The sequence below is a fragment of the Rhizoctonia solani genome, chromosome 12, assembly GCF_016906535.1.
Source record: "Rhizoctonia solani chromosome 12, complete sequence".
NCBI lineage: Eukaryota > Fungi > Basidiomycota > Agaricomycetes > Cantharellales > Ceratobasidiaceae > Rhizoctonia > Rhizoctonia solani.
Window position 1 is genome coordinate 678,956 of NC_057381.1, and position 20,783 is coordinate 699,738.

At 46.7% G+C, this 20,783-nt stretch overlaps 7 protein-coding genes across 7 annotated transcripts; 4 read left to right on the plus strand and 3 right to left on the minus strand.

Moving 5' to 3' along the window:
• Positions 1–2,561: 2,561 nt before the first annotated feature.
• On the plus strand, positions 2,562–3,585 carry RhiXN_11449 (ricin-type beta-trefoil lectin domain protein; the record flags this gene model as incomplete). The annotated part of the gene is made up of 4 exons (XM_043331264.1): positions 2,562–2,757; positions 2,815–2,843; positions 2,904–2,961; positions 3,008–3,585. 4 exons carry the CDS (start codon positions 2,562–2,564, stop codon positions 3,583–3,585), a joined length of 861 nt encoding a protein of 286 aa, XP_043184774.1.
• Positions 3,586–4,684: 1,099 nt separating this feature from the next.
• On the plus strand, positions 4,685–7,443 carry RhiXN_11450 (Elongation factor Tu GTP binding domain; the record flags this gene model as incomplete). The annotated part of the gene is made up of 6 exons (XM_043331265.1): positions 4,685–4,730; positions 4,783–4,983; positions 5,037–6,382; positions 6,440–6,886; positions 6,936–7,346; positions 7,402–7,443. 6 exons carry the CDS (start codon positions 4,685–4,687, stop codon positions 7,441–7,443), a joined length of 2,493 nt encoding a protein of 830 aa, XP_043184775.1.
• A 1,332-nt stretch (positions 7,444–8,775) lies between these two features.
• On the minus strand, positions 8,776–9,548 carry RhiXN_11451 (terpenoid cyclase; the record flags this gene model as incomplete). The annotated part of the gene is made up of 5 exons (XM_043331266.1): positions 8,776–8,897; positions 8,952–9,027; positions 9,081–9,179; positions 9,227–9,360; positions 9,413–9,548. 5 exons carry the CDS (start codon positions 9,546–9,548, stop codon positions 8,776–8,778), a joined length of 567 nt encoding a protein of 188 aa, XP_043184776.1.
• Positions 9,549–10,321: 773 nt separating this feature from the next.
• On the plus strand, positions 10,322–12,720 carry RhiXN_11452 (ubiquitin carboxyl-terminal hydrolase; the record flags this gene model as incomplete). Its single annotated transcript, XM_043331267.1, has 16 exons — positions 10,322–10,477; positions 10,544–10,570; positions 10,630–10,689; positions 10,737–10,781; positions 10,828–10,853; positions 10,904–10,981; positions 11,031–11,142; positions 11,198–11,261; positions 11,314–11,440; positions 11,587–11,659; positions 11,708–11,800; positions 11,858–12,198; positions 12,282–12,373; positions 12,435–12,487; positions 12,541–12,647; positions 12,702–12,720. 16 exons carry the CDS (start codon positions 10,322–10,324, stop codon positions 12,718–12,720), a joined length of 1,473 nt encoding a protein of 490 aa, XP_043184777.1.
• Positions 12,721–13,002: 282 nt separating this feature from the next.
• RhiXN_11453 (cysteine-rich Secretory family protein) lies at positions 13,003–13,520 on the plus strand (the record flags this gene model as incomplete). Its single annotated transcript, XM_043331268.1, has 2 exons — positions 13,003–13,297; positions 13,444–13,520. 2 exons carry the CDS (start codon positions 13,003–13,005, stop codon positions 13,518–13,520), a joined length of 372 nt encoding a protein of 123 aa, XP_043184778.1.
• Positions 13,521–13,984: 464 nt separating this feature from the next.
• Positions 13,985–14,925, minus strand: RhiXN_11454 (pectate lyase; the record flags this gene model as incomplete). The annotated part of the gene is made up of 7 exons (XM_043331269.1): positions 13,985–14,032; positions 14,095–14,142; positions 14,193–14,368; positions 14,427–14,488; positions 14,548–14,677; positions 14,737–14,782; positions 14,830–14,925. 7 exons carry the CDS (start codon positions 14,923–14,925, stop codon positions 13,985–13,987), a joined length of 606 nt encoding a protein of 201 aa, XP_043184779.1.
• A 3,295-nt stretch (positions 14,926–18,220) lies between these two features.
• On the minus strand, positions 18,221–20,692 carry RhiXN_11455 (Cellulase (glycosyl hydrolase family 5 protein); the record flags this gene model as incomplete). The annotated part of the gene is made up of 10 exons (XM_043331270.1): positions 18,221–18,498; positions 18,561–18,666; positions 18,718–18,782; positions 18,831–18,931; positions 18,982–19,049; positions 19,105–19,137; positions 19,486–19,735; positions 19,798–19,921; positions 19,974–20,146; positions 20,562–20,692. 10 exons carry the CDS (start codon positions 20,690–20,692, stop codon positions 18,221–18,223), a joined length of 1,329 nt encoding a protein of 442 aa, XP_043184780.1.
• Between the last annotated feature and the right edge of the window lie 91 nt (positions 20,693–20,783).

Here is a 20,783-nt window from a genome sequence, read left to right on the forward strand (position 1 = left end):
GGAGTTGCATACATTGATAGGAGTAGAATATATTATATAAATAGGGAATCGATAACGTCGTTAGTTGAGGGGTAAAACTATCTTGAGAGGTGACTAGCGTCTTTTATAAATGAGTCCTTCAAGTGTTCGCATTGGCCTTTTGATTAGATGATTGAATGTTTGCTCGGAATGGTGGTCTAGATAATTGAGGTTAGCCAGGTGTGCGACATTTCAAATACTCATTCGAAGAGTTAACATGATCTTCAGCATGTGTGTGCAGATCATGTTGTCGTACTTCAGTTAGTTAGCAAAATCAGGCACTCAACCTGCCGTATTACTTGGCGTATGTGTGATTAATGTTTTTGGTCAAGATTACTATGTAGCCTATCATATCCTTATTTACTTTGATTACGAGACAGCTAGTACTTTAAAACTTCCGGAGGCGGTGTAGCTAACCTCGGAATTGGGAATGTAGTTAATTATAATAATTATATGACCGTTAATTGCATGCGTTAACGTCTTTGTTAGAATTGAAGGGCCTTGAGATCAGGAACTAAATCTGAGCTTCGATGAATTGTATCACAACCTCTGCATAATCTACATGTGAACCAAACCTTTCTGGATAGAAAAGTACTCACACTCCAGAGGGTCGTTCACACGAACCAGCTTACTTCCGACTTGAAATAGTAATTGACAACCGATTTTTTGGTGTATCGCAGCATCTCTTGTAACGGGGTCAATATTTGACAAGCTTGAAAATATCACAAACGGCACGCCGTTTCTCCTTCGAGACACTAATCCGTGATAGGATCAAGACAAGTTATCTATCTTCAAAACTCTCATGTTCGCTCACTCCTCTCCCCTCGATCCTGCCACAAAGCCGAGGTAATTTACGCGCGGAGTTGCGCATGTGCTCCGTGCGATCTGATATAGTATCAGATGTTGTCCATGAGATCCATGCCCAAGTAGAACACCCGAATTCTCAGCGATCGATGTAAGCAAGGGCCAGATATATCACCACCATCGTTTACCCACATTGCCTTGGGTTTGGGCAAATTGTACCCGGAAGAAAAATTCCAGGCTCAAGCGCTCAGCCTAACAAGTTCTGATCCAGTCAATCATCAAACCAAAAACGGACCAGCGCCCGAAAGAGTTCACCGAATGTGCACAAGCACATCCGACTCGGCCACATGATCACTTCAAGGTGGGCTGCGTTTATCAAATGTATAAATCGGTGCGACCCAGATGGTGCATTTAGGTAGACTTACGCCACACTTCATATTGTTTACCCGACTGTCCCCGAGGCCAAAGTGGCCCAAGCAAGCCCAACGGATGTCAACGTATCATCCACACCCAATTTGGTTGACAGCGGATGTTTAGACGGTAAGCCGAGTTTGGAAGATACCAAGGCCTGCGCGAAACATTGCCTTCTTAAGTATGATGTAGATCGCATGGGGGATGTATGTTACCTTCGGGGGTTGCCGTTTTGCTGAAGTTATTTCCCAAAGATTACGTTCGATGTCAGTACCAATTCACCTTATCGAGCTGCCTCCGAGCGCAAGATTATTGGGCAAAACATCGGCCTCCTGTCGAGGATAGTGTTCATTAAGGAACATGTACCTGGATACCTTTTCACACATATCGCACGGTTTATGGCACGATACCCCATTTGTCACGAAGTTGTGCAGTTGCTGACTGGGACCTCTTTCCGGAGCACTTAGTGTCGCACCGAGATCGGAGCAATGATCATTGGCCGGGTTTTACAGTTCATTCAGTGGCTTGGGAAGGCAGCACCGCGTTCGTCGCATCTATACTGTATTAGACAAAAGCATCCGTGGACACGGTCGAGCGCAATCCACACAGGTGTCATCGATTCGCAATGCGCTGCATGATGAGACTTGTCGCTAAATAGGATAATGAAACTACGCCATCATTTCGTTTAGGTTGTGGGGAACGTGTAGAACATGCTCTTGGCCTCTTTCCGCGCCTTGTAGGTACGAAATACAACGAGAACTGATGACCTGCCACGCGCTCTAACCTTGCAGTTGTCCAAACAAACGGCATTGCCGGACCTGGGCGCCAGCAAATCGTAATGTTGATTTGTTAGTGCGGACTCCAATCCTTTACTGACTTGGCCATCTGCTCATAAGTTATGAAGATGCGCTCCTTCTGATCTACAATGAGGAGGTGATATCCTCTGGTTGATCATCAAGGCGAGGTCAACACGAGGCAGTTTACGAGCCGAAATGGCCTGAAAGAGAAACTCATGCAGAGATACTGAAATGAGCCAGAATCGCACGAGTGGGGAGAAGAAGTTCCTCATTTACAGCAGTGGCATCTATCGTAGAATCTTGTCAGAATAAGTCTCCCAAATTATATTCGTGAGTACCTCCAAAGAGGTCTCTGGTTGGTGCGTTTATAATCACTCAATTGTGAGTAATTAACATAGATGTGTAACCGCAACCACGTGAGCTTTGGTGATAGTATGTACCACAACGTGACGCGGCTGACACACACCTCCACCAATCCTCCACTTGTACAACCAATCGCTCCACAGAGAACACGGCACAGAAGATAATACCATGATAACCGGTAATGAACCACCTCCATATGAAACCAACTTCATGTCCGAAAAAACAACGCCTTCTGGATTCCCTTCGGGTTATTTCACTATCACGAACTGCGAGAATGGGCGTCTCTTGGACGTAGCGACAAGCTCAACAGCGGATGGAACTCCCATTGTGTTATGGACGCAAAAGGAGAACAGTATGGTTATGCGTGAGTAGGATACCGGATTAAATCTGTGCGATATTTCCTAATCTCGCAACTCTTCAGCAATGCGAAGTCCATTGGCAGATAACCAGGTAACCAGCGATATACAACGTATGTGGAACAGATCTAACTTTAATTTAGGTTTTTTTTAGACCATACTGGAGCGTTATGCTCAAAGTCATCTGGGCACGCTGTGGATATTCAAGGTTGGTGGGGTTGCTGTGTGTTATACGCACTAACTCCAACATCCATTCAGATGGTCATCTGGTACTAAGGCACCGCAAGCCATTTATTCTACCATTTCCCAATTCTGAATCTCATCCCCTTCCTCGAATAACCTATGTTCCCTCGTCCAAATTGATTCGGGCAACCTTTGCCTGCGATCCAAATTACCCACCTCCCGATGCACGCGATCCGACGAACGCTTGGCGCTCGAGGGATTACATACTTAGTGCTATTCCCTTACGCAAACCACCTTCGTTCTTAGAAAACACAATGGCGATGATGTCAACCATTGGTGCCTCGCTCTCCAAACCGCAAGCGCTCATTTCAGGCCCATCCGTGGCACCTATCGCCACCGCATTTGGGCACGATGATACGTCTGCGTCAGATTTTGCGCTGCGTGATGATGAAGTGATGGAAGAGGAACGAGTCGGTGGGGAAGATGACACAGATGATAGTACCGAGCTGGGGCGCCCTGTGCGTGTACTCGAGGTCCCGATTGGCTGGTTCGAGAAAGGGGCATCCAAACTGACACTTGCGGCACTACGTCGCCGACAATGGGAGGTACTTCCTATCCATAGCCACAAGAGAAAGACCGGTGAAAGCGCATGAATGAGCTCGAAGGGCCACATGTCATTTTACGGTGTTTGATTCGTGTGTAATAATAAGCGCCAGGCGACTGAATCATTCTGTATGATTCATACTACAAAGCTTCGGTTCCGCGTGACGGGTATGTGACTAGGAAACTTCGGATGCTCTTCAGTGGACCCAGAGATTCCGGCCAAATCTCAATGGCATTTGGTTTGGGCCAGCAATATTTTCATCAACATAATGTCCAAGGTTCTGTCGAATGCTTTATATTCGAAATAATGTTTAGAGTAATAAGTATCAGCACATATACTTGTCATCGGTTGAGTAATTTGTACCATTCCTAGATATTACTCTGACCAGCGGGATATGGAATTTCTTGATACTCGAACCGGAATTCAGCTCCAAATCTATTCCAAAATCCAATCACTATCCCGAAGTATATGGGTGTTTGACTCACAGGAGTTACGTTTAGAATCTGGAATAGGCATTAGCAAATCGCAGATGAACGAGGTGTTTCATGCGATACTGAGAGCCTTCATGAGGTGGTAGTCGGTCGGTTCGGGTTTTCATAGTGGGAATTAATATTATCATTGCGCTGAACCTTTAGGACCAGACTTAATGAACTATCGCTTCAGAGGATCTATCACATCGCATATATTCTCATTCTGCTTGTTTATTTTGCTTCGGTGGCCCGAGGCCGTGACCCCATCCGAGGTCTTGTGACCGGGGATGATCGGAATCAGAATGCACCTCATCCGATGCTTATCAAGGCGATCGTATCCACAGAAAGTTTCTCCAGCTTGCGGCTGCCCTTGCCCACCACCGCTGTTGCTCTGCCTGGCGCACCAGCGATAGAACAAAACAAAACACTTGAACTAAATATTTGAAGAGTTTTCGCCATGGTGTGAGTAGGCCATTCTTATATTCATTCCCCTCCTGCTCCTCTCGAAAATTTTTGTGCTGACCACTGTGCACCTTGCCACATAGCAACTTTACCGTCGGTAAGTATATCGGTTCATTTCTCTCCGGAAGTCCAGGTCGTTCACCAGAGACGATCGGACGCTTTGATGATAATGGTTCCTGACGCATTTACCCTCGTTTAGACCAGATCCGGCAGCTCATGGACCGGCCCACCAATATCCGGAACATGAGTGTTATTGCCCATGGTACGTTTTCGTGATTAAACCTATAATACATGAACTTATTGTATTTAATCAGTCGATCACGGAAAGTCGACGCTCACGGATTCCCTGGTCTCCAAGGCTGGTATTATTGCTGCCAAGAACGCTGGTGATATGCGTTTCACCGATACTAGAGACGACGAGAAGGAGCGTGGTATTACCATCAAGTCTACTGCCATCTCCATGTACTTCGAGGTTGACAAGGAAGATCTCGGCGCCATTAAGCAGAAGACCGAAGGTAACTAGTGTTTTAATTTGTTTTAGCACGTTATTGATGCAGGTTCACTATAGGAAATGAGTTCTTGATCAACTTGATCGACTCGCCTGGTCACGTCGATTTCTCTTCGGAAGTTACTGCTGCTCTCCGTGTCACCGACGGTGCGCTCGTCGTGGTCGACTGTGTTGAAGGTGTTTGCGTGCAAACCGAGACCGTGCTGCGTCAGGCTCTTACCGAGCGTATCAAGCCCGTTGTTATCATCAACAAGGTCGACCGTGCGCTCCTCGAGCTCCAGGTGTCGAAGGAGGACCTCTTCCAATCATTCTCCCGTACCATCGAGTCCGTCAACGTCATCATCTCCACTTACCACGATGCTGCTCTCGGTGACGTTCAAGTCTACCCCGACAAAGGCACCGTTTCTTTCGGTTCGGGTCTCCACGGATGGGCATTCAGCTTGCGTCAATTTGCCGGTCGTTATTCCAAGAAGTTCGGTGTGGACAAAGATAAGATGATGGCCAAACTCTGGGGAGACAACTTCTTCAACCCCGCCACCAAGAAATGGTCGACCAAGAACACTGATGCGGACGGCAAGCCCCTTGAGCGCGCCTTCAACATGTTCGTTCTCGATCCTATCTTCAAGATCTTCGATGCCGTCATGAACTACAAGAAGGAGACAATCACCCCTATGCTTGAAAAGTTGGAGGTTAAGCTCGCTCCAGAAGAGCGCGACCTTGAGGGCAAAGCTCTCCTTAAGGTTGTCATGCGCAAGTTCTTGCCCGCTGGTGACTCTCTCTTGGAGATGATTGTCATCAACCTTCCTTCCCCCGCAACCGCTCAACGCTATCGTGTCGAGACTCTCTACGAGGGCCCTATGGACGATGAGTCTGCCATCGGTATCCGTGATTGCAACCCCACCGCTCCCCTCGTTCTCTACGTCTCCAAGATGGTGCCAACTTCCGATAAGGGTCGCTTCTACGCCTTCGGTCGTGTCTTCTCTGGTACCGTGCGCTCCGGCCCTAAGATCCGTATCCAGGGCCCGAACTACGTTCCTGGAAAGAAGGACGATCTATTCGTCAAGAGCGTACAACGCACCGTTCTCATGATGGGTCGTTACATTGAACCTATCGAGGACTGCCCTGCTGGTAACATCGTTGGGCTCGTCGGTATCGACCAGTTCTTGCTCAAGTCCGGTACCCTTACTACCAGCGAGACTGCCCACAACATGAAGGTCATGAAGTTCTCTGTATCACCTGTCGTGCAAGTTGCTGTCGAAGTCAAGAACGCATCCGATTTGCCCAAACTTGTCGAAGGTCTCAAGCGTCTGACCAAGTCCGATCCTTGCGTTCAAGCATGGATCGCCGAGTCTGGAGAACATATTGTTGCCGGTGCTGGTGAGCTCCACTTGGAAATTTGCTTGAAGGTACGAGCTTTCTTCAGTGGTATAATAAAACTGTGAATTCTCATATAACTATTATAGGATCTTGAGGAAGATCACGCTGGTGTTCCTTTAAAGAAGTCCGACCCTGTCGTTGGGTACCGTGAGACCGTCAAGGCCGAGTCCTCGATTGTTGCGCTCTCCAAGTCACAAAATAAGCACAACCGTCTCTATGCCAAGGCTATGCCTCTGGATGATGAGGTTACCAAAGCTATCGAAACCGGAAAGATCAATCCTCGTGACGATTTCAAGATCCGTGCTCGTATCCTCGCAGACGAGTACGGCTGGGACGTCACTGACGCCCGCAAGATCTGGTGCTTCGGTCCTGATACCACCGGCCCTAACCTATTGGTTGATGTCACCAAGGGTGTGCAATACCTCAATGAAATCAAGGATTCTTGTGTTGCTGCATTCCAGTGGGCCACCAAGGAAGGTGTATGCGCTGAGGAGAACATGCGTGGCGTTCGTGTGAATGTTCTTGATGTCACTGTAAGTTGCTTGGGTTTGTTTCACAGAACAACACTAACGGCGAATCTAGCTCCACGCTGATGCTATTCACCGTGGTGGAGGACAAATCATCCCCACCTGCCGTCGTGTCACCTATGCTGCATGCTTGCTCGCCACCCCTGGATTCCAGGAGCCCGTTTACCTTGTTGAGATTCAATGCCCGGAGAACGCAATTGGTGGTATTTACTCTGTGCTTAACAAGCGTCGTGGCCAGGTCTTCTCCGAAGAGCAACGTCCGGGAACCCCCATGTTCACAGTCAAGGCCTATCTGCCTGTCATGGAATCCTTCGGTTTCAACGGCGAACTCCGCAGTCACACTGCAGGCCAAGCATTCCCTCAGGCCGTCTTTGACCACTGGGAATTGATGAACGGATCTCCTCTCGACAAGGGCAGCAGGATTGAAGAACTTGCCCGAAACATCCGCACGCGCAAGGGTCTCAAGGTATGTTCTCAGTCCTATTTGATCTATGATTAAGCTAATTCCTCCCCCACCCCAGCCCGACATTCCACCCCTGGACACCTACTACGACAAGCTCTAAGCGGGTGGTGTTCTCTTCTGTCTTTTCTGCTGTTGAAGATTTTGTATCAATTGAAACCCGTCATCATCGCCTTTCCATATCTGTATTTCGCTGCATCAAATTCTTACAGAATGAATGATTTATGCCAGTGATAATTGAGCGATTTTGAAAATTTGATTGTGAAGTAAAGCGACAGCAGGGTAATAAACCAGTGATGATTCCCCACCGTGCGTGCTCTATGTTCATGTTCGCGTATATGTAAAAGTATCTCAACAAATTAGGCGCAAGGCGCGGAACTACCACCAAATCCGTAAGCGAAAATATTCATGTTGTTGTGATTATGATGACTAACATGACGACATCTACACTTCCACGGAGCTAGTAAAATTCTGGAGTTGTAGATAGAAAAAGATGGGCAATCAGTCCGGATCCTTTACATATATCCTCAAGTTAACGTGTATCTTTTCATTCCCACTTCTAAAGACAGTATTCATGACAGAATCGGAGAGACAATCGCTGATAGGATCCCTTGCTGGATTCCCGGGGGTTGGCAACACACAAATAGAAGATAGTATTCCAGAACTTAGGCCACTGCCCACGGGCAGAAAGGGTTACCACACACTCATTATCGTCGTAATCCTTGTCTGTCATTATTTCTTTGGCTTATTGGGATGCATTATATATTATTCAAGTTTTCGAGGTAGCTTTCAGCGTCCTGAAGGGTAAGTGCAATAAGAAATATATGGTGTGCCGTGCCCCAGCATACTCATTAGGTTGTTTCCATTCTACCGTTCGGAACCCAGTAGATGCTGTCTCTTAGCGTCGCAAAAACACTATGACTGCTGTGGGTGTTTGCCTTTGCGTTAAAATCCGTGTGATGACCTCGCACGAAGTACCAGTCGGTATCTCAGCGCATTGACGCCTAGTTCTACCCCATCCTATAACCATCTGTTGCTGGAGTTTTCAGCTCTTCCTTCGTGGAGATATAGTCTTCTTATGGTTTCAATGCCTCCTGTTTTTCTGATACATATTTCTATTAATCAGCCCCCATAAGGCCTATATGCGTTGTTACAGTCCACCTATGAGCATCTATGCATTTTCAATTTAACATCATGCCTTTTACCCGACTCAGCTAGTGTCCCATTCCCCAGGTGAAAATCTTTTGCGAGTCTTGCAGTCGGACAGGTAGTAGTTACAGTCAGTTTTCTGGGGAAGTAGAGTACTATGGACGGTTTTCTTTGGATCTGATGGTTTCCGCAACGAGGCGCCAGTCAATAGTAAATTTGAGAATGCAAGTCACCCAATCACTACATCACTTGCTTTACCGAGCTCAATGATGAACCAAAGTGCCATTCAGGAGCGCCTGGGCAATGCACGCCAATCTTTACGCAGGCCGAGCTTCTCAATAATTGCAGCGGGCATGCAATACACCGGATCAAGGTCCACAAGGCCAGGATAGCCGAGCAATGATAATCCTATGGAAAACCAGTCAGCCCTCTCGAATGCCAAGGTTTGATTGCACTGCGCACCAGCCACCCCAAAGACGGTGTGGAATACATCGGCCATATCACCTGGTCGATCCGCTATCCCACCACTCTCTGGATCCTGTGAGAAATGTTAGCTTTAGAGAAGTCCCGCTAGAATGTGAAAAGTGATACTTGAGCGGACAGGATGAACTTTGTTAATGCCTCAGAATCAATCCAATGAAGTCTGCGAATAATTGCGAGTGATGATAGAACCCAAAAGCTATAGCATACCTAGGATATTAAGTTAGATTTAGTCCTGGCGTATATTGAGCACTGACATCCTCTAGTTTCTCTGGTCGCCCATTCAGCCCTCCATTCGGTAACTGACGTTCGGCAAGCCACCAGCCCAGCGTCGACTGGTCAACCTCATCTAATTTGTCTAATATAGCGAGCGTTCCCAGACAAACATAGACTAGATTAATTGAGTTAGCAAGCATAGTTCGCTTTACCTAAACGAAATCGACTATTGACCTTGAGCAGCATGGCTTCGCCGCCTTCGCAAGGGCCAAAGCCACCATCGAAGTTCCTACACTTTCGTATGTACCCAACAGTCTTCTCAATATCGAGTTTGGATAATGATCCGAGAAGTGATAAGGCCATCGAAGCACAAAGACTGAACCTCGTGTCAATTTCTCCCACGATCGCCTGCAAATGATCCGTCAGGCGATTGCAAAGATAGTATATCTAAAATCAAATGAGTTTATAGCATTCAGAGTGCTGGATTACTGTTTGGGCTCCCTTACAGTCCGTTATCCTAGGTTTATCGAGCTTGTCGGTAGCGTTTGCATGACCAGGATCTGAATGGCAGAGAGTGTTGAAAGCACATGGGCGTCATGGCCCGGAAAAGTGCCAAAGCCGCCTTGCACAGAGTTTATGGGCTAAGCCATAGCAATGCACTGATATACCACACACCTTCTTTCTCATTCCAGCAGGACATAACGAACTCTACATCTCATCTCTATCCAATGCTGTGGGTTGACCCATGATCGATATTGCATTAAACCCCCAATATATAGCATTGAGCCGCAAGTGTGAAGTAAGATAATATGCTAAGTTTTGATTCTGGTGGCGTTCGATCTATGCCCGAAGTAAATGCAGTGGATACTTACCTTGCCAAGCTTCTGGACGTAATCAATGTGGTTTCGTTTTGGAGAACCGCTATGGACATAGCTGCTCACTAGCCAACTGGATCAATTTTTATGGATTTCTATTTTCTGCGATTCTTCAATGGACTAAATTAGCCAGGTCCGGAGTTTGAGATGGTTGATTGCCAAAGGTATCTGTTGGCGGCTAACCCGCTACATCACGTGCGGCCGATCTTGTAAGCGCTTGGGGTACGCGTCGTTTGCGGCAGCTCTTTGATTCCCACCACCATGTCTGCATTTACCGTTCATATAAAGCATGGGGCAAACACAAGCCTACAGCTTGATCCCGAGCAACCTCCTTCGGTTTTCAAAGAAGCAATCTATCAAGTGACCGGGGTTCCGGTCGACCGAATGAAGGTTATGATCAAAGGTGCTTTATTAAAGGTAGATACGAATCGAATGTCCGGATTGAATATTCGACTGAACACAAATGGTTACATAGGATGATAGCAGTTGGAAGGTGTGAATCCAAAGGCCGTGAGTGAAGTGGCCTAGGCTAACAGGAGAAGATCTAAAGGACCACAACCCGTCTATAGGGACAAACGTTTACTGTGATTGGGACGGCTGGGCCTCTGCCTAAACCACCCTCAACTCCGGTACAGTTCTTAAGGTGCTTGACATTTTCCGCATTCTACTGGATTAGATTGACTTTTTCGCAGATATGGACGAACGAGAACTTGCTAGTGTAGTACGTACTTGTTTTCTGCGTCTAGAATCTATCTAATTGTGGCTAGTCAAAAACACCCGTCGGTTTGCAAAAGTGAGTGTTCATTCCGTCATTGTATTTGAGCATATTTCATGTTATTCTAGTCTCGGAAACACTTGTTACATGAATTCTACAGTACAAGCTCTCCGAGCGATACCCGAACTACAAACCGCACTGGATCCGTAAGACAATGCCTTCGTGAATATTTCACTTCCCTCACCTATTTATTAGAGTTACTGGAACCCCCACCACTGCTCAGCATCGCCTTGCCATGGCCTTACGAGAGACCTATAAGGCAATGGGAAAGACAACAGAGGGGTTCCCGCCTCTTATCCTGCTGACAGTGAGTAAAATGGACTAGAAAAAATTAACAATAAATTCTAAGCACTGGGGTCCAGAATCTGCGGGCCGTATTTCCGCAATTTGCAGAACAAACGAACGCTGGACATTATGCACAACAAGGTATATGCATGTTCTCATTCCCGAGAGGCATTTTACCAACGCATTTATTCAGACGCTGAAGAGTGTTGGAGCCAAATGATCAGTGCTATGAAGACACAAGTTCCTGGCTTAACCAACGGTTCTGGGTCAGCAAGCAAATCATTCATCGAACAGTACATGGTGGGCGAAATGCGAAAAGTGTAAGTATGTTTTATCTCAGTTCAATATTGACATGAGGTTATTCAGGTTGAAATCAGTTGAAGATACAGAAGAACCAGAGAGTGTATCTGTCGAAGAAATGCTAAAAATCAACTGCAATATCACTCATCTACGAATATATGCACAGTGGGATCAAAGAGGTTTGCGAACAATTCAATCCGGCTCTAGCATACATTACCTTGAAAAAGTCGTTGGATGAGGTGATAGAAAAGCACAGCGAGCGACTGGGCCGAACAGCCAAATAACAGACGTCTCGTATCTCGAGGCTACCCTCAAACCTCACTGTCCATATGGTGAGATTTTACTGGCGCCGTGATATCAATAAGAAAGCGAAGATTATGGTGCGTTTCCATTTTATTCAGCTATATGTGGCATTATAAAGTCTTATGCGCATGTAGCGTAAAGTCAAATTCCCATTTGAATTCGATGCACTTGACCTATTAACGGACGAACTTCGCGAAAAAATTCAGCCTGCGACCCGTAAATTACTAGAAATCGAAGGAGATAGGCTGGAGCGAAGGCGCGCCCGGCGCAAACTCAAAAATAAAGCAATCAGCCTTCCGGAAGCGCACCCCCAGAGACTAATGTTGGTTCGAGCGGAGAAAATCCAGAACCAGAGCCCATGGCAGTCGACGACCACGTCCCGGGATATCGAAGACGAAGCCACTGCAAGAGAACGGGAGAAAGCCGCCATCGATGCTGTCATTGATCCCGAGGTTCGCGGGGACACTGGGCAGCCGTTCACGCCTTATTTGAATTGACCGGTGGGAACTGTCAATCCTTCGTTCGTCCCGGAGATATCGAAGACGAAGCCACTGCAAGAGAACGGGAGAAAGCCGCCATCGATGCTGTCATTGATCCCGAGGTTCGCGGGGACACTGGGGCAGCCGTTCACGCCTTATTTGAATTGACCGGTGGGAACTGTCAATCCTTCGTTCAATAGTATATATTAACTCAAAAATCATTGCGGGGCAGCCATTGTCACCCACAAAGGTGCTTCAGCGGATGGTGGCCACTATATTGGATGGGTCCGCAAATCCGCATTGGAGACGCTAGACGAGTCTGCTCCAGAGGGGACAAGGAGTGGTACAAGTTTGACGATGATAAAGTCTCAGTGGTAACCCGCGAGAAGATCTCGACTTTGGATGGGGGAGGGGAAGATAGCACCGCATATCTTCTTTTATACAGGTGGGTCTTTCATATTTCTTTTAGGACATGATGTACTTACGGTAATCTATACAGAGCAAAGCCCATCTACTAGATGTAATTACTCAATTGAATCGAATCTGGATATTACCAAGACAGATTTCTCTGTGCGAATCGGCCTCCAAAAGGAACCAGTAGGCTGGGTTATGTCACCCTTAAAGGTTTCACGGCTAGCCATGATGAAATGCCGACAACTGTTACGAACCGGCTCCTTCAAAGACCCAGCCCACAGTGACGTCGCATATCACCATTTCAAATGTCACTGAAAAGGGGCGCCCTATATAAAGTGTCTAAAATCCACATGTGCAAGACTCCCATACTGTTGATATCAAGAACAATGTCCGCCCCTTATTGCACCCGCTTTTTCTTTTTCTTTTTGGCTCTTGCCACTAGCATCGATGCAGCACCATCTTCAGATTCCCGCCAGGCGAATGCGTATCTTGATGCGCACAATTCGTTCCGAGCTCAACACGCCGCTGACCCGCTAACATGGTCCACCAAACTCGAAACGAAAGCCCAAGAGTGGGCGAATGGGTGCAGGTTTAAACACGGTAGCACCGGGGAGAATTTAGCTGTCGGCACTGGAGACTTTGGCGCTGCCGCCGCCGTGAAGCTCTGGACTGACGAAATAGGTAAGTGGCTTCGACAGAGTAACCCACTGCAAGTGATAACCCGAGCAGATCAATATGACCCAAATGACCCGCAGCCTAGCCATTTTACACAGGTAGTCAAGATAGATATATGACTTTCCATAGTATGTATAATTGACTCGATCTAGGTCGTGTGGAAGAGCACCACGGAACTCGGATGTGCAGTAACACGGTGTCCCGCAGGCACAATATATTCTCAAGGTAATTGTTTAGTAGGTTGAGAGAACGATATTATGCTTATTTGTGCTTGTTCTTGTATACTTCAGAGTCGAATTATCATGTATGCGAATACTCACCACCAGGGAATGTGATTGGCCAATTTCCGTAAGTTGGGGCCATGGCCGTTCAATCTAAACTTACAATAGGAAATTTTTGTAGTGAGAACGTACAGAAATAGTGATATATAAGAGTAATATGACAAACGGTGGTCAATCATAATGGAGTTTGTCCTATATTCACGCCTCTCAAGAGAGTGCATCCCTGTGGCATCTTGTTATATGCACACTTTTCTTTCATACCCAAATAATAGCTATTAGTCGATATTGCGATGACAACACAGTTGTATTGAGACTAAGGAAAAACCGTCATAGACGGGTACATCAATGTGGAGTAAAGCGCCCAGCGAACGAAGAACAATTAACGATAACCAATCCAGGGCTTCTTGAGATATTAGTCCGGCTCAACATCCAACAGGTCGTCTAATCTTTCTTCACGCAGCTATTGAAGACAACAGAAGTTAGGGAGTGGCGTCAAAGAGACAGAGCCGGGAGACAACATACAAGGAATTGTACTGGTTGGAGGTCAGTTTGGAGGGTTCCTTCCCATTGCTGTTACCTTGGAAGGTGTCACAGACTGACTTCACGCTCGTTGCTTGTACCTTGGAGAAAGTCGCGACATCCTTGTAGTTTGAGTTGACACCAGCAAGAAGTTTGCCATTCTTCGCGATAACATTGCTAATGTTGACTTTGCGAGTGTATTGAGTCTTGCAGTTGCCGCACGAGCGGTAGAGCTTTCCAAAGTCTTGGACGCAGTACGAGTCGATGTTGACGGCTCCTGTACAGCATCCGAGTTAATACAGGAAATAGTTAATAGGATAAAGACCCGAACGCACCACCGCCGTTGTGTTGGATGACCTTGTCCTCGGCACCCTTGGCACCACCACCAACAATGTTGCTAGTACCAGACGTCTGCTTCAGAGTGATAGCGTCCTCGCAAACGGCCTCGAACCAAACGTTGTAGATGTTGCAGGGGCCCTTGCCTTGAGTGTGGCACCAGATTCGAGCAGGAATACGGCATCCTTGTCACCTCCCTCCTTCTGGCCAGAGCAAGCGCCCTTGCCACGATCAAAGCGGGCAAGTCCACCTAAAGTCCAAAGCGTGTCAGTGAGCTGTTGATGGACATATGCTGTGCGCTATGCTCACCATCGAAGGTGCCAGTGATAACCTTGGGGGCGCTCAAGCTCGTAGTCTTGAAGGGTTGGGGAATGTGCAACTCGCTGCGCGCTTGACATAGACGCCATTGGCATCAACGCTTGGAGAAGGGACGGCCACGGCAGTCTGAGTAAATAGAGCAACTGCGGCAGTGACGGCGGCGAAAGTGAATGAAACCATATTGTTGGATTGGTTTAAGAATGAATGTGTTTTTTATAAAGAGGGTGGATTTAGAGATAATAAGAAAAGAGAAGAGAGAGAAATATCGTAGTTTGAAGAATCGATGGGTCGTTCTTCCGCACTTTATAGATTCGGGAATCCATGCATAAAACAGGGAATTAACTCACCTCCACAACACGCGCTATGGTGCCAATTTCGTCGGCACGGGAACACCGCATCGGGCCGGGAGCAGACGTGCTCGACCTCCACCAAGCCTGGGTGGTTCTCTAGGAATCATTGATGAGGTTTATTGGGCCAATAAAACGTGGTTACTATCGCCAGATGCCAAGCCTTTCCGATGATCATATGCGCACGGTAATGTGATTAGCTTTCAGGGCGGGACTGGAATATTCTATGGATGGGTCTAGTCCATGCCCAACAAGCGCGCGAAGTTGAGCATCGTCGCCAGAATATTAATACCACGCGAGGACACACGGAGAAGTATAGCGGTTCGAAGTTTCAATCTTTGGAAATGTGGAAACAGCCTCGGGTGAGTTATGAATGGGACTGGTAGGTGCCCGCATGACGATCCGTATGGTTACGACGCTGTGCCTATATAACAGCCGCCCATGCGTACTAATGTGAGATAATTGTCATTGGAGGCACAGGCACTAATTTGAGATCCTACACGCTATTTCACTGATTGTTTGTTTCTACCGCAACTTTCATCTGCTTCGCCCTCATCCCCGTCGTGATTGTTAAACCCACGAATTTGCTAGTCGCTATCAACCCGAGAACATGGGAAGGAGCAGATCTTGGCTCGTCTAAGAGCGTATGGAAAGATAAACGAATGAAATCATAGCAATATTTGCATAATAAATTCCATGACCTCAGTGTTGATAGCTCCTCATTCTCGACACTAACGAGCATAATAATACTCAGGCGCAAAGCTTCTTGCTGAGCATAGAAGTCGAGGGCAAGAGGTCAATACGGTGACCACTGCTATATCCTTTTACGTTTCGAGAAAGTTCCTGTTTGTGGGAGCCAGCTATGAGACAGGAAGATACCTTGAAAGAAGGGCAAAAAGTATATGTACCTGTCTTCGCGAAACGGGACCTCGGAGGATGATATTTGACATGATATTTCATGCCACAAGGATATCAATCTCATTCACAGTTTCAGGCTGTGTTCCATCCCCACGGATGGAAATGAATTGGTCGGAGACCGAGCTAGTATCAATAAACAATGCTTCAACCGGAATACTTATGCTAAGCTTGTCCAGGTATAACCTGTGCGATATCCTCGGGATGATTCCTCAAACGAAGATGGGCAAATTAAATCTACTCGGGGGGGGGGGGATGGCTTTGTGTGTGCCCGAATGTCGGGAGAGGAGTGCTTCCGGCAGTGCGAAGTAGTACAGCAAATTTTAGGTTTATACACGGATGAAGAGCTGCTTGTAATATTGGTATACTGGTCATTTTGTACATATCGGGAGTGTATGCTTCCGCTTGAATACAAAGTACTTGTTTCGCAATACGTAGATCCGCGAGTCGTGCGGTCATCGAAGAGTATTTGAATATATCATAAGGTGCAACCTAGGAGAGTTTCAGGTGAGTCAAAATTCTCCCAAACATTGCTTAGCATGCCGCCAAAGTTGTGAGCTGTAAGTTGCCTTTCTGTCGCGTTGGAATATTCTCTATTCCATTGGGGTAGATCGCTTCCTCATGATTCTGATCTAAGTAAGATGCTATAAGTTCGCGACGCCACATGGCTTGCAAGCAGCAGCAAGTTACCAGTGTCAGCCATAAGCTAACCAGAATGATAGTCATGAAAGCTCCCACAAGACAGGGATCCACTGTTTCATACCCGAGCAAAGGACTGTTCACCGAGAACGCATACAGAGAATGAGAGCGTGGTAGACTTCATAGGTATATGGTTGAAATGAATGGGAATATTAAGTTCCTCGACCTCGTCTCTGCGAGCCTGGGGACCAATGTGGATGGGACATTGTACGACATGACGGCGAGTGGTACCCTGTCCAGACAACTTGAAAATAGTTGATCCAGATAATAGTTCCGAGTAGACTCGTGGCACAATATCATTTTAGGAAGTCCCAAACGACTAATAACGCTGATGGGGTTGAGATTGCGGCCAGGAACTTGTGGAAGCCAAGACTCATGCACAGGGTCTCGCGGACATCACGGACCCTTAAATCCACGTGACCACAGCTGGTTTCCACCCACCTACTACGATATGTTGCGTGTAGCCCGTTTACTGGCACGCTTATATTAATTTTTATCCCACTATCTCATCTTCTGTAACTGTTATCTTCGTCTTTCGACAATATTTCGGCTTATTAACCACAGACGGTGTCTGATCTCTTCTCTCCCACCGCCCTTCTTCCATGTCGTCGGAGATGGCCGCCCGACCCAGGAATCATGCTCACGTCTCAGTGCTCTAGCCTCATTTTCACCTGTTATCTGGCGATTTTACCTTGTCTGCACCTACCTCTACTTGTTATATAGTCGTTTTCTACTTCTACCTCACCGACACGATGGCCCGCGTTGTAGCATAAGTGTGTTTTTCCGAATGAATGAGAGAGGGCTTCAACTGGACTAAATCGTTAACATATGATAGCTCTGAACGTTGGTGGAATGGTGGAACTTTCAAATAACAACAATGATCGCTACATGATCAGAGGCCTGTTATACCGATTTGACGACCACAGCCTCCTCTGTTAGAGGAGTACATAAGTGAGTATTAGGGCTCTATATTACCATCCGCCGAGAGCGAAACGCTATAGCAACGACCATAATACTATATCCTAGTTATATCGGTCGGCAGCAAAGATAATACAAGTCTGCTCTTTTCTACGGATCTGTAGCTCGGAAAGAGCTTCATTCTCAGAGAGAATTCCTAGGATATCTCTCCGTTCCCACATGAACATCGGGCTGTATGTAGAAATAAATCCACCGCCTAGTAACTAATCTACCATTACGCAAATATCTCCTGGCCCTTCTTTGGCTACGGACGAGCTAAAAGTGATGGGTCTATCCCAGCTTGTGTTTTACGAATTAGAACAAAATACTCGATCCTGCAGACAAGCTCTGGGGCCGGAGAAAGCGGGATTTGGCCCATGCCCGTTATACTACTGCCACTGCGACCATAGTCTGTATCTTCAGAGATAAAAGAGAGGAAATACACTAGATTATCTATAATTTCAGAGCGATACGTCCGCATACTAAATCAGAGAGTATTGAGAAGTCGTAGAATATCACTCTGCTCATTCATTTACAAATATTTACACTGGAATCACTTAACCTTGGAGAACACCCAGGTCGTGAGCGATGTCGGAGCTAGAATCAACGACCACGACCCATTGGAGAGCACTGGTAGACCAACAGACCGAAATCCTCAGTTGCCGATGTTCGGTACGTGTGTGTCGCTTGGAGGCGAAGCGAGGTGTCTTGGAACGAGACCGGGATGGTTGTTTGGGTCGTGTATGGGTTGATAGCGAGAAGTGTAAAAGCGTGTCAGACTCGACCGCCAATATTCTCGTATTGCTCCCATCGACGGCGTGTCGGACGAACCCGGCTATATATTTGCCAGTTGAGAAATTGAATAAAAGTAAATTGAACTGAAATGTTACTACTCACGCTTGACGAAATTCCCAAAATGCTTCATTGTCCAGTAGTGCTTGGTCAGGTAGAGAGCAAAATTCCCATTTTGAGCGTAATTTGGATCGTAGTAGATCAACCCATCCTTGGCAAGCATAATTTAGTAAGGACCAGACAGTTATTGATCTTGGCCCACCTGCCAACCAGATGTATTGATTGAATTGACACAAGATGGGTTCCCAAGAGGAGAGCAACCAATCACTGGGTAAGACAATCAGATAGAGTGCAGAATTTCACTATAGGATGCACTGCGTACTGCTTGATAATAGGGTCCAAAGTCGTAATGAGTCTCCTGGACAACAATAAAGCTTTGCATCATCATGGTAGCGAAATGTAAGCCTCCACGGATTCTGAGTGGAGGTCAGTAAATTTGAACAGTCGCCATCTGAAGTTTACGTACGTTGGATCGTAGCCCCCACTCCATTTCCTGTCTGATGCGTCGGCTGCCCCGACACTGCAGCAAACTTCCTATTAAATAATAAAATTAAATGAAGCCGGGCCTTAAATCTCAAAGTCGACCCACCGACATCCATGTCTCTTTATTAGGCGCGATGCTCTTGACATAGTTGACATAGGAAAGATATTGGCATCAGTCGGAAAATCATACCTATCAAACCAGTAGGTGAATAAAAATTTTGTATAGCTTTGATAGTAGACTTACGTGTGGTGGCATATCACGGCAATTTTTCATACCTATCAAACCAGTAGGTGAATAAAAATTTTGTATAGCTTTGATAGTAGACTTACGTGTGGTGGCATATCACGGCAATTTTGTCCAAAACCTGGGGCAACCAGCTCGCATATTCATTCTGAGCCAGCCCCAAATTTGAACTCTCATCAGCCATGATTCCAACTTTGCTCTGCAGCCCTTTGGTGACGAGCTTGTTGTAGATCCATTGATAACCGCTGCGCGTTGGTTGGGGTTGGTTTGCATGCCTTCCTGGCCACAGGGAACAGGTCCAAAGCTATTATCCGGTTCGTTGAAGGGACTGAGATATGAGACAGGAATGCGCAAAGTGTTGATAATATGATCAAGGGTGTCAGCAATATACTGGCCATATCCGGCTTCGGTGCCAGTCTTGAAAAGTCCACCACATGATTGTCCATTCGTGGTAAAATCGCGTGGCCCGCTGTTGACGAAGGCAGTCAATTGGCTATTTCCATCGAGATTCGGATAAGCAAACTGAAGCAAATTCGAGGAACTACTTGTACTGACGGAACTCCCCGATCGGCAGCTGCTTTGAGGAAGTATAACCCCTGTGCATCAGCAGACCAGTTATAAACTCCTTGACTGACGTAGAATGTCTCTGGGGCACGTGCAGGAGTGCTTACTCCCAGGCCTAATTGATAGTACACAATCAATAAGCTAATATAAATCGAAAGGTCACATACCTCCGCCTCCAAGATTGTACCGGTACGATGATAAACCTAAGCCCTTCTCCGAGAAAAGCAGGTCGGATAAGTTCCGCTTCACCGATTCGGGGAAATGGTTGTAAGTCGTTAGGCCACCACGCACCCGCCCCCAACCCCATTGAAGGTCTGAGCTCGAGCCGAAAGAACCGTCGCTCCGTTGACCAGGTCAAATAGCGCCGGTAAGAAAATACCTCAGAATGTCAAGAAAATGCCGACAACTTCTCCCGAGAAGGTTGTGACACATGCATACAGCTTACCAAGATACCATCTCGAAGCCAGGTGATCATTCAATAGTGGTAATTCACGCCTAGAATGTCAGAATATACCTGAAAGAGATCACGAGTACTTAAGAGTCTCTTGCTTGAGAAGATAGGTGTTCCTTCAAGCTGTTTCGGACAGTCGCTTCAAGATAACGGGCCCGGCCGTAAATTACATTCAGCTGACCAGGGCTAAACCATCCATACAGGCCCATCGTGCGAAAGCTACATCTCCGCTATTATTTATGTCTCTGGATCACAAAACAAACCAGCTTAGTGATTTGGATATATGATCAAAATAGAGGCTTACACTGGTTCTTCTCTCTCTCGAGTGCTGACGCCATGAACACCGTCTCGTTCAATCTCTCTGGCCAGCACCCGCATAACGTTATCGGCACTATTGGTCCCTTCTAACTGGTCCTCGTAGAACTCAATAGTCATAAGCAAGTCTTGTAAGCTGTGCTTATTTTTCTGACTGTTCCCTCTCCTTGAGTTGCTGTAGTGTTGGGGACGCCCGAACCATCGTACTAAA